We start from the raw sequence: 15638 nt of genomic DNA on the forward strand, positions 1-15638 counted from the left end.
ACTGTTTCTCAGTGCTACTTGGCTAAAGCTCTCTTAAAAGGGGCATTTAAGAATTATATTACAAGTATCAGCAATGAGTATTGAAGACCTGACAAAAGTCTCATCTATCTTTCTCCTTCCTTGCCCTGAAGAGCCAAGACAGACTGACTTAAGTAACTTTTACTTTCTGGAACTTGCACACTGCACAAGACCTCCCATGTGAAATTTCCAGGAAAGACTGCAACAGCTGCATGAAACATTTTCAGTTTTAGACAGATGAAAATACTTGAGAAGGACATTGCCTAAATATATTGCAAAGTAGCTAAGATTTGCTGAAGAATTCTGATTTTTACTGAACTAGAATGGCACAGATGTCTTTCATGGGAGACATCTGCCCCCAGGTAAGGTTGCACCATGTAAGGACTATTTATGTGCAGTCATCAACAGTTTGTACTCTAAGTAGCATCACAATGAAAAAAAAAGTTTAGTGCCTCATTTTTTTCCTCCAAATGTCCTTTATGCAAAAACCCAGGCAAGAAGTCCATAATTATTAGACCACATTTCTTCAGGATACACCCTCCAGAAGAGACTTTACAGCTCTAAGACTTAAAAAGAGCAAAAAGCAAGAGACTCTCCTCTTTGTCTGTAATACCTGAATTAGCTTAGAAGGAAAAGCAATTGTTCAGTGCCACTAAAGAAGAGGTGCAAGCATGGGATGGCCCAAGAAATCCATTCAGACAGATTTCTGATGCTTCTGTGATTCAATTACCACCTAATTAAGCTGCTTTTAGCCACACAGACCACTGTTTTCTTGGGTTGAGAACTCTATACTGTTAAGTGTGACCTAGAATGAGCTTTTAAAAAATCCATTAAGAACATTGTTAGATGACCAGATTTCAGAATGACTGTACAGGAGGTCTACATAGCAAGACTAAAGAAAGTATCAACTAACCAAATAAGACAGTCCTTGCAATGGCCATCAGCCTCAGGCAAGTACAAGCTTCTACTTTAACATTTAGCCCTTGAGAAACACCCTCGCATTAAGGCCCTCATTTGATTTAGGGTAAACTTGTCCCCTCTGTTTCTGCAATCAGCAGCTGTTTCAGTTCTCTCATATCTCTCTGCAATTTCACTTGACAAGTGAATGGTTCCAGGTCTGTTCACATTAAACAGTGGAACAGAGCTGTTATTCTCACTATGGTTTTAATGGCACCTCCTAGTGCAGCTGGAAACCACCTCCTGTGTGGAAATGGATGCATCTGAAGACAACTAAACTCACAATTCATGCTAACACTGCTCCAGGATTCTCAGTCAAGCAGAAGCCATTAGCAGCACAGTTACTGAGGCAGACTTAATAGCAAGGCCTCAGCCAATGTCTAGGTGAGTGCATCCTGCAGCAGCTCCACTGCCACCACAATTCCCTTGGATCACCGATACTGTACAAGAACATTCCAGCCTCACTTCTGGTTACCCAGTAGCAAGGATCCCCTTGCTACTGCCCATGGAAATGCTTACATTTCCCCTCCCCGATGTCCCTTCTCATTTCTTCTTCTCTTCTAAACCAATCCCTCCAGTATATCACAGTGTTTACTGCACCTTTGTTACACATTGCTGACTGAAGATGCTCGTCATGGGGGCAAATGTTTCCTTTCTCCTTCAGAGCCTTCCCCTCCCAGAACCCCCTGCTGCATCCCAAGAGCATGATTTGCTCTGGTTCAATGTGGCCATGCAACACATTCTGTTCAAGCCATGTCTTGTCCTGGCAGCCCTGAACTGATTCAGCTGCATCATTGCAGCCAACACACCACAGAGACTGGAAACGGGATTCAGAAGGCCTCACTCCCATTCTGCACCAGGCTGACAGGGAGGGCAGGAAATGGAGTCCAACCCCATCTCATGCCTGTCTGGGAAAAGCAGGCACATACCAATTCTGTTTATCATACTCACCACCTTCTTGTCCTGCTGGCTTTCCATTCAGCTGTGCCCATGACTTTGGTCCACCTGGCACTGAATTTGTACTCTGAAAACAAAACAAAGCAAAAAGAAACCCCAACATGGATCAGTAAAGATTCATGACTGTTTCTCATTTCCTGGCTGGCACCTGCTATGGTTCAGGCCTCTGGATCACCCAGGTACCACACATCTCAACAGCTTCAAGCTGGGGCTACAGTCAGTGTTCCCCACTCCAGTGTACTATAATGGTACAGTAAAAATCCTCTGCTCTGCCCTAATGTCTTTTCTCCCCATTTTCACCAACTCTTTCCTCAACTTATACTCTCATCAAGCTTTCCTTTTATTCTCCTCCATTTTCCCAAATGGTCTCCTTAATCTTCCAGATTTGCTCCACACTACACCTCAGCTTGAAGGCTACCCTACTTTCCCATGCATTAATTACAACCAAAGTAGAATAGTTTAGAAGTGCTAACCAGGCATCCCACATTCCAGCCACTTTCCTAGACTGCAACTAGACTGTGTATGTTACTTCTGTAACTGCAGCACAACATTCCTGGTGCACAGCAGCTACGACTCAAGAGAGTTACTTCCACAATAATTATACAGGAGCTTTTCCTTAAAGTGCAAGGCAACATAGGCAATTAAAGCCCTCAAGCTGCCTGGGGACAGGGGAAGCAGGCACTCAGATACTGCTGGCACCTACCTCCTGACTGATTGACTGTGTCGGCTTCTGTAAATTTGAGACAGATTTCTGCAAACCCTGCTGCGGCAGCGACTCCTGCAGCTGTGCAGCCGTCGCACTGGAACTGAGCAGAGACAGCAGAGGTGAGACCAAAAGGGAAGGAAGACAGGCAAACAACTCCTGGCAATATGGCAGAATATTAGCAGTCTTGCTAAAAGATCAAGCCAATTGGCTCTAAGTTGGCACAGAGAACAGAGAACTGATCCCTGTAATGTCTGACATCAAGCACAGCAGTGCGCAACCACTGCTGCCTGCCTGACAAAACTTATCAAAGATTCACCCTACCCACCTCTTTTGGTCTGGCTGATCCTGCTTGTTTGCCCATCCTGTACCGTCCTTGGGTACTATAATGATGTTGGGGTCGTTTCCTTTGTTCTCAGACTTCAAGCTAGGCAAATTTGCAGGAGGTGGCATGCGCCGGGCAGCAGCAACTTTCCCAAGACTCTGTAAGCCATGTCTAGGAATAACTGGCGAGAAAGCAACAGCAGCAGGTCAGAGGGCTGTATCCTGCTAGATAAGTAACCTTAATTAGGAAGCTGTGGCTGGGTGCAGCCCCAACAGAAGTGCTGCCGCTATGTCAACACACAGGTTGTTTCCCACAGGGCCACAGACGGAGCCGTCTGTTGCAGCAGCTGGCGAACAGCTCCTACAGCAGGACAGAGAAAAATCATTCTCCCTAACAAAGTGCTCACAGTCTTTTAAGAGGATTTGCACAGGTAGCTCTTTCACCAAGGAGAAGCAACACCACCTGTTACAGCTTGAGGAAATGGCCACCACCTCATAGCAGACAAACAAGTAAGTGACCTAACCTGGGAATCCCAAGATCTCAATTTTCCAGCTCTATCCACCAAGATCACATTTATTAAGGAAGTATTTTATGTTTTGTTTTCTATTCTCACACCAAATCCAGAGCAAGTCCAGGCAAGGTCGTTTTCTTGAACCTACTTTTGGTCATATTTCCACTGCAAAACCAACTCAGGTTCTTTCCCAGTGGTCTTCAGTCCTTGACTCTCACATCACACAAAGGTCTAACCATCTTAAGGCACTTCAGTCAGCTCAGGTGCCCTGATCTGGCACAGCCTAAGGCCCTGGTAAGGTTTCCACTCAAGTTTGCTACCTGCCCACTCTGCAGCAAGGACATAGGCTAAATGAAAGGGCCAAGTGCCCCCAGCTGTCCTGTGTAATTCCTCTATGTCTCCACCATAACAGCAGCACAAAGAGCCATGGACATTTTCCTCTAGGTCTTAATGAAACACAGACTTTGACACCTGCACCAACACTGCAGCCCAGCTGTGTCCCACAGGGTCAACAACCTGAATGAGCTCTGCAACAATACTGTTGGAAGACATCAAAAGGAGCTTTCTGGAGGTGTTTCTTACCTGTAGTTCTGATAGCTTCTATTGACTTTCCTTTATACTTATCAAACAGGCTGAGAGTCGAGTACTTGCTTTTCCCATCCTTTCCCTTGGTTATTTGCCCCAAACGATCGGACATTGCGATGAAATGTCATCTAGTAAGGAAATTTCTCTGCGCCGCTCCCGATCTGCCTTTTAAGAGAAGAAAACCAGGAAAACCCCATCAAATGGATTGTTCAGCTACAGACAAGCAAAATATAGAACACACACAACAGCAAGAACTGAACATACTCAGTGAGCACACACACCAAGTTTTAACTCCCTCCTCTTTAGTCACAAGAAACTTTTAGGCTTGAAGAATCACAAACTGAATGAAGAGAACTGCAGGAACACACTTTTCATTGCATCTTTTTTTCTGTCAATCCAGTGCTGAAAGAAGTGAGATTCTTTAAGTAGGAGAACACAAGATGGGGGGGTCAACAAGTCCTTGCTTTAAAAGAGTAAGGCTGACATTAAACAGCTGAACACAAGGATTCCTAAACATAAATGCCAGAAAAACACTGTATCTTTGTATCTTACACCACACTGGAATTTATCATTGCATTTCCCCTGAAGCACGGGGTTTGTAATGTTCAGATTATGGTTCCACACTGGCCACAGTTATACCAGCAATTAATGCTTTCACAGCATCGCTGGAAGCCAACATAACTATTTCTCCAAATCCCCCTTTCCCATCAGCTGGCCATGAAAGAGATTTAAGGAATCAGAAAAAACCTGTTCAACTGTACCAGATTCAGATTCTTGAGTCTGTGAGTTCAGCTGTTCTACTATGAATTCTCCAAACACATTACCAAAAAATTACATTCCTCTGTTGCTTGCATCTTGAACATAATTTTTAGCTTGAAATATACTTTCCGCAATGGAAGCAATTTGTTAATTTTTCAACCTGATCTTTGCAGGCACAATGTGCAGTAACACCCATCATGCAGCCAGTCTCCTTACTTTGACTTTTTGGCTCTTGGAGCCTTGGATAAAGTTGAAACAAGTAATGCTCACACTGTACATAAACTTTTATGTCAGAAAAACCACTCTGCTTACTTTCAATGGACCTACCTTTCATTTTTTTTAAGCATCACTATGTTCTAAATTTTCTCATATCTAGGAGCTTCATCTAACCTTATCGCACATAATTTAGATTTCCAGATTTCTTGTTGTAAAGCCTCTACTTCAAGCCCAAACTGCTGGCAGTTTCATTTTACCATCTGCTAGGTCCCATTCTAGGGTTCCAACTCAGTGTTGGGAGTAACAAAACACTACATACATGTGTGTGTGTATATATATATATATATACACATACATACACATATCTCTGATCTTCCCACACCTTACACTTTTTGAAACTCACCCAGCTGCCTCTTACTAACAGAGACAGCAACCACTCTTTCTGAAAGAAACAGTATCTGACCAAAGGCTACAATTCCCATCAGCAATGCTTTATCAAACACAATTTGCAGGTAAGAGGATTAGTCCACCACACATTATGTACAAATTAAAGCACAGACTGTGAACATGCTGGATAGAGCCAGATGGGGAATGCAGTGCCAACTACAACTGGCACAGTGAAGCCCATCTGAAGACTGCTGCTGGGGGCAGGTGTCTAACCAATAAGCCTGGCACTCAGAGCATTTGTTCTTGCACTGCAGGATTTAAACCAAGTCTGTCAGGAGCAAGAAGCCATGGACTCTATGCTAGGTGGTCAAGTAGAGAGAAAGAAAAGCTTTTTCTGTCACTCAACAACAGCATCCACGAGATGATCAGGAAAAACACTGGGCTCCCCAAGAAGCCCTGTGGAGGCAACAGGGCTGGCTGGCAGTCTTGAGGCACCTCCTCCTGCAGAGTAACAAACAGATCTTTGGCTCCAGTCTAGCTCATCTTTGCTCAGATGGCCACCATGTGCCAAAGAAAACAGTAGCTCCTCCCTCAGTTACCCATTTGCACTGTATTTTATTAGTAGGACAGACATAAAAGAGAGAGGGAGAAAACACACTGATTAGCATAAACTTGGCAGGAAAGCACAAGTTGGACTGAGAACAATGAGCTTTTTGAAGGGGCAGAGTTGTGGGAAGCCCCAGAGCAGAACAAAGAGTAGAGGATGCTCTGCTGGCAAGAGCACAGCCACCTGCTTTTACAGGTCTATTGAGCCTTGCAGAGGGAGCCTGGTTCAGGGCCTATCCACATCATGTCAACCCTGTACCCACCTCACAATAAAAGCAGCAAAATCTACTTTGAAGTTTAGAAAGCTCAAACCAGACAAAATTAGAAGGTGTTTAAAAATAACTCCTGAACCTGATCTGGGTGGGTGGTTTGTTGTTGGGTTATCTGCTTAACAGAAAAGCCCTGAGTTCCTAAAACTCAGTGTGCAAACAGCACACAGGGCAATGCTGCCAAAGAAAAACCCTGACAACAGTTATGTAATCGAGTCTCAGCTGTCTCTTGATTACATCTTCTATCATTAAAAGGATTCGGGAAGAATAAATGACCACAGCAGAGGAGCTGGGGATATGTTGGGATAAAGCCCCTTGTCAAACTTTCTGGGACAGACAAAACTGCTGTTTAGATAAATGAAATTTACTTTCAACTCCTTCAATGCTCTGAAGATGTGAAACACAGCTTTGTTCATGTGTTAGGTGTGTGCTCCAAAGGAGAAAACAAGACCATGGAGAGGTGAAGCAATTTCCACAGTCATTGTGCAAAAAGGCTGCAGCAGCACCAAGCCAGGTTGGAGCTGTTGGACTGGCAGGACCTTGCTGCCTGTCCCTCCTGCCAGATGCAGATCCCAGCTACTCCAAGGGTGTATCAGCCAGGGAGATCACTCAGCACCCAGTTCACCCACAGCACTTCAAAGAGGTCAAAGAGCCTCCCAAGGCTGGCACAACACCGCACTATCTTCCCATCACACAGCTAAGCAGGAAATCCAGGTAGGGATCACAAAGGCCTTCTAGTCTTGAAGAGCAAAGCCATTTCTGATAAAAATCGTGGTTCATTTAGAACTGAACTGCCAGCCTGCATGCTCATTATTAGCAGAGCTGGAACTAGAAGGCACATACTGGTGCTGACAAGTGAAAACTGACAGCCTCGGCAGAGCCTCTGACCTGTGCTCAGGGTCCCTGTGCCCAACAGCTGACCCTGAAGAAAGCAATATCCCCTGTTACAGAGAGATCATAAAAAAATCAATCACCAGCATTACTGCAAGGTTTATCTTTGGGTTTATAGAGGTCTGTGGGGGAAAGGCTTGCTATCAGCTTCAGCATGGAGGGCAGCTCTTCTCATCCTCAGGACTTGCAATGTCTCCTACTATATTCAGGGACAGCACCAGACAGCAAAATAGTGAGCATCTGAGCAATCACAAAATACTGCAGTATGACCAGATCCATTAGAGATCCCAGGATACAAATAACTGCACCAACAGCATTTGAGCAGAGAGCTCCACTGTCCAGGCATACTCATGTCCACATCACATGATCTATATAGGATCCACCTGGATCCAATTTTGGGGTATTGACCCTGACTAACTGCCTTTTGAAAGGGTAAATTCTAATCTAGAAAGCAACAGTGACATTTTAATGTCTTTAAGACATTAGACTTACAAGCATGCAAGTCTTGGAGCTACAGCAGGAATCTACTCACGTGAAAACCTTGAGTTACTGGCACTCATAACAACTGGAAACCCCTGAGCTGAAAACACAGCCACATGGAGGGACTCCTGATAAACAGGATTGCCCGCAAAGCTCTTTGCAAATCTATGTATGCAGGAGGCTGGGCTGCTGGTGTTTTATTCACAAGACTTCAATGGAGCTTGAGTATCTGGAAGTCAGCCAGCCTTAGCTGTGCAGGGCAAACAGATTTATGAAAGGTAACACACGTACTAGAAAGAATCTCTTCAGTTACTCACACAGCACTGAGCTCTATAGCAAGTACAGTCCTGACTACTGCAGATCTTCACTCCTTGCTCATTTCACAGCAAAAGTCATTAACAGAAAACAAAGTAACGGGATGGAGATTAACAGGGAAAAACACAAAAATTTCTGACATGTAATTTTATACAAATTGTTCAGAAACTCACAGGTTGGGAAAGCTAAACAGTACTTTCAGAAGAGAAAAGTGTCTGAAGTTATGTTAAACTGAAATACACTCTTGTTCCTAATGTTACCAGCAATGTGAAACCTTTTAAAAAGCATAGTATAGTTTTACAGGACATTAACTATGCTCACTCTTCTTTAAATACACACACTGGTCAATTCTACTTGTACTTCCATAGCTGAACATTTATTTATCTGTCAACACAGAGATACTACTACTTCTGGAACACATCCCTCCAAGAACCACCTATTTGTGAAACACTCACCACCTGCCTCAGTGATGAAAGATGCCACTGGCTGCCCTTGGGAGGGCTTTGGTGAGACATGTCATCACCTGCCCAGGACTTGCTGTCAGATGCACTTATGTCCTGCAGAAGCCCTGTTTGGGCCTAGCAAGGCCCTAGCAAGGAAGGGAACAGATGAGCACTCAGTTCCCGGCAGAGATTGCTTAGTAAGGCAGGGAGCAACAGGAGAATATCAGCATCCAAGTACAAAGTCAATGGGATTAATGCAGAAGAGCTGTGCAGCAGGCAGAGGCTGTAGCAAGAGTCTAAGCCACAAAAAAAACCCAAAAAAACCCCCAAACTTGCTGTCATTCTGCTGCATTACTTCCAGAGGGAGATGCCAAGATTTGCTGGTACACCTGAAAAAGGCCCTGCCAGGATCTGGATGTAACATCAAACGTAGTGCCAGAAAATTGCACCAAATCCTGCCAGACAGGGAAAAGCAAGTCAGGAGTCTGCAGTTCAGAGAAGAGATAACACACCTCATCACCAAGCTCCTGATTCACAAGAGGGACCCTCCTTGCTTAGCTCAATAGGCATATTTGGTGGTACCAGTTCTTTTAATCCCACACAATTCCAGCTTCTCTCCATCTCCCATGAACCTTGGCTCAGGGAATGGGAGATGAGGATCACATCTGCCATGGTTTGTTGCAGAGGTAGCTGTTAGCCAAGCAATACCTTTGGAAGTTGTCTCCCAGGAGCCTTGCCTGCTGTTCAGCCCCATCCTGAGACCTCTAATCATGCCTCCTGGGATTTGAAACATAGAGCAGGACTATGAAGAGGAGAGGCAGTCTTCTGGGCAGTGGATCTATTATTTACTCCACACTGTGGAGCTCTACAGACAGCAGTAAAACATTACAGCAGGGAAGGGGGACAGAAAGGGCATATCCTGTCTGATGACCTGACTTCATTTTCTCAGTTCTGCCTTCACCAAGCTCACCTGCTGCCCCCCTCTTCTGAATGTACCAATGGGCTGGGAATCACAACTGCTGTCAGTGAATCACTGCAAATTCTAAAGAAAATGAGTCTTCCTAATGTCAGGTTTGGCCTTCAAATACAGAAGCTTCACCTCTCTGCTAAACAGTTTTTCCAGTGCTGGGAAGGCCGGCAAGGCAAAGGCAGCCAGAGACTGGAACTGTAACTTACTGTAAAACTGATAAAGCAGACTGAAGTCTGGAGAATAGCTCAATTGTATTTACACAAAAACATTAATGAGTTCTGTGGTCCTTTCTGTGCAGGCTGGACGGACAATACCACACCCTGGAAAGGAGCCCTGACCTCCAGTAATTGAGGATGCAGACAAAGAAACAGTTCATCCTGAGTATGCAAGACTATGGCACAGAGCAAAAAAAATCCACTCAGAAGCCTGGTCCACAGCCCACAGAAAGTACTTATGAGATCCTGTGCTCATGAAACTCGCCCTCTTCAAGCAAGAGAAAACCCAAGGTGTGCAGTTAATTCTTTCCTTGAAAGGAGCATCTGTTTACAACAGCCCACCAGAGAGAGAAACAGCCAGTTTCTGCCCCACCATGAGAAGAAACTGGCCCACTGGTGCCAGCTTGTCAGGAAAGTATAACCTTATATATAAGTAACCTAAGAGGAAGTGCTGCAGGGCTTTCGTAACCTGCAGGGAAGCAGGAAGGCGTCTCATGTGGAACAATCTGGAGGCATCAGCTACCAACATTACACTCCTTACCCTCTCATCCAGGCCTGGAAGATGTTAAAGGAGACAAGGCTCAGCACAAATTGAAGTAAAAGAGCCCACTTCTTTGCTGTTACACGTTTCAGAGGCAAAACCCAGGGAGAAGATTGCAGCTCAGTTCAACAAGCATCACCTGTGGCCTCAACAGATGCCAATCCCAACCTCTCTGGTACAAGAGGAAAGGGAAGTGACCTTGTGATGTCCACGAACTGCCTGTCCAACAAGGCTCATACTGAAGTGCAAATCCTTACCCTTAAGAGTTGTACTTTCACTCTGGCTCCCCTACAACCAAGGGTCAGAGTTGAAGCACAAGACTCTGCCTCCACCATAGATTCTTGCCTTCCACTCTGCCCTGCTGAGGTTCCTCTGAGATCTCAGAGTCCAGGAGGAACACACAGATACAGCATACTGTTCCCTCAACACTGAAACAAGGAGGCTGAGCACAAGCAAGCAATATAAATCCAAATACAAAATAAATGCCTGGCATACTGCTCTGCTGGCAAAACTTGTTCAGAAAGCTCCTGGCAACATTCAGCTGATCTCTAAGGTACACTGGGCATTTAGGTAGCTGAGCAACAATAACCAACTGTGAGTAGCTGGTGGGGATTTCCTGATGTGTAACAGGACTGGCACAATCAGTCCAAGCCAGAGGAATGGTTTGATCAACTAAGACTGCAGACAGCAAGAAGTCCCAGAACTCAGGTGCCTGCTTCAGCCACCCAAACCTGTGTGCCAAGACCCTCAGAGAAAATGCAGCTCTTCATCAAAGAGAAGTAATTTGCAAAGAAGAATCAAATGAGGAGGAAATGCACTGCAGCAGCACCTGCCACGTCCAGAACACTCCCTTCCAGTGGAAAAGACTGTCCACTGCTACAGAAAGTGCACCTAATCCTGCCTACTGCTCCTGAGGAGCCCACAAGGGCAGGACACATCCACACAAGCACAAACTGTTCTCATGCACTGCACCACACCTTAGGTCTGACAGGTGAAAGTAAAGACTCTTCCACCACTAAAAATAAACACCACTGCACGTAAAGTCCCTTAGTCCTGATACTTCCGCCTACACAGACTTTTAAAAGTCATCACAGCCATGATACCCATATAACCAGGTGAGACACAGCAAGACCAGCATAGGTGAAACACCTGTGCTGCCAGTGCCAGAACCCAAGCATAAGGCTCCAAATCATTAGGTGTAATTTATCTTAGAGAGCACTACCCATGCAAGGCCATCACTGGCCACTGGAGAAAGCGTCTCTGTCAAACATTTCACAAATCCTTCACCAGGTCCCACGCTCAGCAACTTACTCTACCTCTCAGAAGCGAACATAAATTTTATTGCAAACAATCAGAAAGAAAAGCAGAGATGTCACAGCTCCAAGAGATGAAATCAGAGCAAAGCTGGAAGTCCTCTGGGTTAACAGTCCTTTTTTCAGGAACAGAAACAGCTCTTTCCACACAAATGCCATCAGCTGTTGAGTAAGCTGCTCTGTTTTCTCTGCAGTCTCAAGAAGGATCAAACTGGAATAGAGATGTGGATGTCATCTGTGCCAGATGAGCCTGACAACAAAATCTCGACTCTGGTAACACCTCTCCACTCTCTTGTTTGCTGACTTTGGGGCCCTCAGCTCCCACTCAGGTTATGCACAGAAGGTTTTCTTTATGAAGAGGTAAAACCCAATGCTATTGATCATCAGGCAGCAAATGTCAATCCCTTGCTGCACAAACAAGGGAGAGGTTCCTTTACATCCCTGCTGAGCAGATCCCTCTGGCCTTGTTCCTCCCCAAGGCACTGCTGGGAGCTCCCCTGGCAGGTACATGCTGCAGGGTACAAAGCTGGCCTGGCAAGAGCTGAATAGCTCTTTATCAGATTCCTCCCAATTCCCACAGCCACATCAGGACTGATGCAGCTGGTTCAAGACATTAATAAGATGACAAGCAGTCCGGACAAGCCTGCAGTTCATAAACACTGCAAAGGCTGAAGCTTCCAAGGAAGTCTTCCTCCAGGTTCCCCAATCTGAACAGCACTAGGGCAATGCAGCATTGCACAGCAATTCTCCTTACAGGAAGCCTATTCATGGGAGCCATTTGCAGAACAAATGAGTGCCAAGGATGTTAAGAGAAATGTGATGGGAAAGGGACACAGGTACAAAGAGGTAAGAAAGCACCTTACATGTGTTGTGATTCAGTACTCTGAAGAAAGAAGCTTTAGACAGCTTTAGGAAGCTTTAGCTTTTCTGGAGAGCTCAGCAACTCGGACTATGTCCAGGACATCTGGACTACACTGAGCCACACAAGAAGTGAAAACATATCACAGATGCTTTAATTTACATAGATATTTGCAGTGCATAACTGACAAGGTGTATAAGCATCATCACTTCTATTTTCCAGATAGCAAAACGACACCGAAGAACTCTGCAGCTATGCTAAGTGGCAGAGCAAGAAATAGAGCCTTCCTCTCCCATTTTCTGGGGCTGAAAACCACCCTCTGAATCACAATGCCTGCCTGACGCTCTGAGGCCAGCAGCAGCATGAAGCCCTGCTCCAGAGGAGCTCTGGGAGGAGCAGGTCCTTGCATGCTGGGATGGGGAATGCCACAAACACCTCCTAAATGAACCACCCCATACACTGCTTTCACTGCTGTAGGATCACAGGCATCATTAGAGGCAACACTTAGCTCAGATGCAGAACACTAACACCAGAATAACACTCAAGATCATATGAATCTGAATGACAGTTTTTAAAGCTTGGTTATTTCAATAAAAGATAAAACCATAGTTATTATTGTAGCCAAAGAAGGAGCACCTCTTGAACATGTCCCTACTCCCCTGCCTGCTTCACAGCCCACTCCCAATTCTGAACAAGATCACTCGAGGCTTTTGTACAGTCTCCCAGCCCACATACAGGTAGGAAGAACTGAAGAACTCACCCTACAGCAGAACTCTTCCAAAAAAATCACTATATTCCCACACAATAAGTGCCTGGGGGAGGCAAAGTTCCAGTGCAAGCTCTTCAAATCTGTCTCTATTCATTCCGTGGAACACCATCACTACAAATCCCATTTAAATGTCTCAATGGCTATCAGGGAAGGATTCCTACACCAAACCTCTTCAATAAGGGTGCTAACTGCACCAATACTCAGTAGTTTACTCCTCTTAAGTGCTATGAACCTGAAATCCAAAGGCTATTTAGGATGCTCCCAACAGCTAATTGAAGCCTGGCAGACATCTGAGATACTACAATCCAACAGAGTGGGCCTCTTGGCCAGATCCTAGATGGTTGTTAGCAAGTCATTGCTTTCTTCCTGGTTATTTTACCCGGTATTTTTTCACACTTAAACCTGGCTCAGCTGCCCATTTCAAACCTGATCATTATCTTTTCCCTTTCACCCAAGGTATGACTTTTCATCAGTCCCCCACAAATTAATACCTGCAGTCTCCTAAAGAAGGAAGAGTGAGCTCATCCCCCAGTTCCATCACTTCTCACCTTTTCACCCTTTCCAGCATACTAACACTATCCTGAAAATTTAAGTGCTGGAATCAAAACACAGGCATTGTATTTTGGCTGCAAGTTAAATAACTCCCTGCAGAACTGCACATACACCTTCTGTCCCCACACACCCCACAGCACTGCAGGACAAGCAGCTTCACAACCAATGCCACAGGGAATTCCAGAACAACACAGGGTTACTCAAGCAGCCTCCAGTCCACTTTAGTTATTGTCCAAATGCTCCCAGATAAAAAACAGATCAGGATTTAACAGCTATACAGATCAGTATCTGAACAGCTTTGCTCTGAAATAAACAGCTCTTAAGCTTCAACTGCTTTTGCAGTTTTTTTGCTACTTTTGCACAAGAAGTGTGCATGCAGGGAACATCCTGAATTCTAGTTACAAGTTATTAACAGAACATGAGCCCAAGCTGCGTTTCAGTGAGGCTGAATATAATGCAATGTCCTGCTTTAGCCCCATTTTATCCTTGCAGGGGAAGAAAAAACTCTTTAACCAACACAGATGCGTGCAAAACCCACCCTCAGAGGGTGTTTTCCCTTCGGTAACGAAGTAACTTAATTTCAAAAGTCAGAAAAGGCTGTTCTGTGAAAAGGCTGTGATGGGGAAGGCTGCAGCTCCCAGCCTTTACCTGTTTTCTGTGCTCTCACCTCATTGTCTGATACCTGACAGAACCACGGCTGTATTTCTTCTACTCCAAATGACAAATTAGTGATAAGGAGCTGTGAAATTATCGACCTATTAGGAGAATGAATCAGTGACACTCGAAAAGCAAAACCCACTTAACAAGGCAGGATGAGCTTAAGAGCAAGGTCTGATACTGAGACAACAGCACAGTATAACAGAATAACTGAGGAATGTAGTGAAAATAAATAGGGAACTAAAAAGGTCCAGCCCTTGGAATAAACCCTCTTCCTCCCCTAAAGTTACCATCCTGTATCACTAAGTTTCTCCTGCTCATACTGCTTCTATTACTCCAAAATGAAAATACACAATTCTAAGTGGAAATGCCACTAGATCAAAATCTCTTTGTAGATTATCATCATCATCAATGAAAAAATTTAATATAAAAGGTTTACTATTACTTTCAGCAGCATTTAAACCTAGCCCGGCTTGCCCCTAAATACTTTCAATTACTCAGGTAAGCACAGTGAAGGCCTTGAGCAAGAACTCCTGAACAGGCAGGTAATTCTGTACTGGATCAGCTCACAGGCTGCACTGCACATCTCAGGGTCCTTGTTTTCCTCAGCCACACCTCAGGTGTGATCCCAGGAGAGGAGGCCACACACACCGAGGGTTGTCTGTCCTGTACCATCACTCAGGTACCACGGGGAGCTGCGTCACACAAACACAGCCTTTAATGCCACTACCTTTAGGAGGCTGTTCAAATGAATTAGCCTTTGAAGTCAGGCTTTACTCAAAGCTTTATTAAAAGGTTTTATTAAGATGTCACTATAAAGTGAAATAACTCTAATACAAAGTATTTAGGAATATTACTCACTTATTGAAACAAAAATACTTTCAAACCCTGCATGTCCCTTCCAGCATCTTTAAGGACTATTTACTCGCTTTTCCAGCCAGCTGGCTGAGCTGCCCTTTTAAGCTCTCATGCACACACAGAAAAAAAGAAAAAAAAAATCTCAGAGTGCATCCCAAAAATGTACTGTAAGACCAAAGAAAAATAGTCCGAATTTAGAAAAAACAATGCAACAAGGCACCACATAGTGACAAATTTGGAAAGCCACAGCAAATAAGTGGTTTAATTTCTCCTTTTTTTAAGGAAGGCATCTATCAAATCATGCAAAAATTTGTTTTCTTAACAGTGGAGACTGCTGAAAGCATCCTCAAATGTGTGATACCTAGTTTACTCAACCATGCAGAAAAGCAGACCAGACTAATGAACAAAGAAAAAAAAAGGGGAATCAACTTGTACTCAAGGCGCTCAAAAAATACAGCCAACCGCAGATGTACTCACACTGG

At 44.6% G+C, this 15638-nt stretch overlaps 1 protein-coding gene across 9 annotated transcripts in view; it reads right to left on the minus strand.

Moving 5' to 3' along the window:
- PRRC2B (proline rich coiled-coil 2B) overlaps positions 1-15638 on the minus strand; it is a 46481-nt gene that overhangs the window by 28808 nt on the left and 2035 nt on the right. For 7 of the 9 annotated variants that reach the window (XR_009279209.1, XR_009279210.1, XM_058853842.1 and 4 more), the window contains exons 2-5: positions 4054-4221; positions 2964-3141; positions 2636-2738; positions 1927-1999 (exon numbers count right to left, since the gene is read on the minus strand). Coding sequence is in view for 7 of the 9 variants with exons in the window: in XM_058853842.1 (XP_058709825.1) it covers positions 1927-1999; positions 2636-2738; positions 2964-3141; positions 4054-4168 (469 nt within the window). In the remaining 2 variants the exon portion in view is untranslated. The remainder of the gene's footprint in view (positions 1-1926; positions 2000-2635; positions 2739-2963; positions 3142-4053; positions 4222-15638) is intronic. The other 2 variants (XM_058853839.1, XM_058853841.1) reach the window with 1 other exon arrangement.

Source organism: Poecile atricapillus, chromosome 20 (assembly GCF_030490865.1).
Source record: "Poecile atricapillus isolate bPoeAtr1 chromosome 20, bPoeAtr1.hap1, whole genome shotgun sequence".
NCBI lineage: Eukaryota > Metazoa > Chordata > Aves > Passeriformes > Paridae > Poecile > Poecile atricapillus.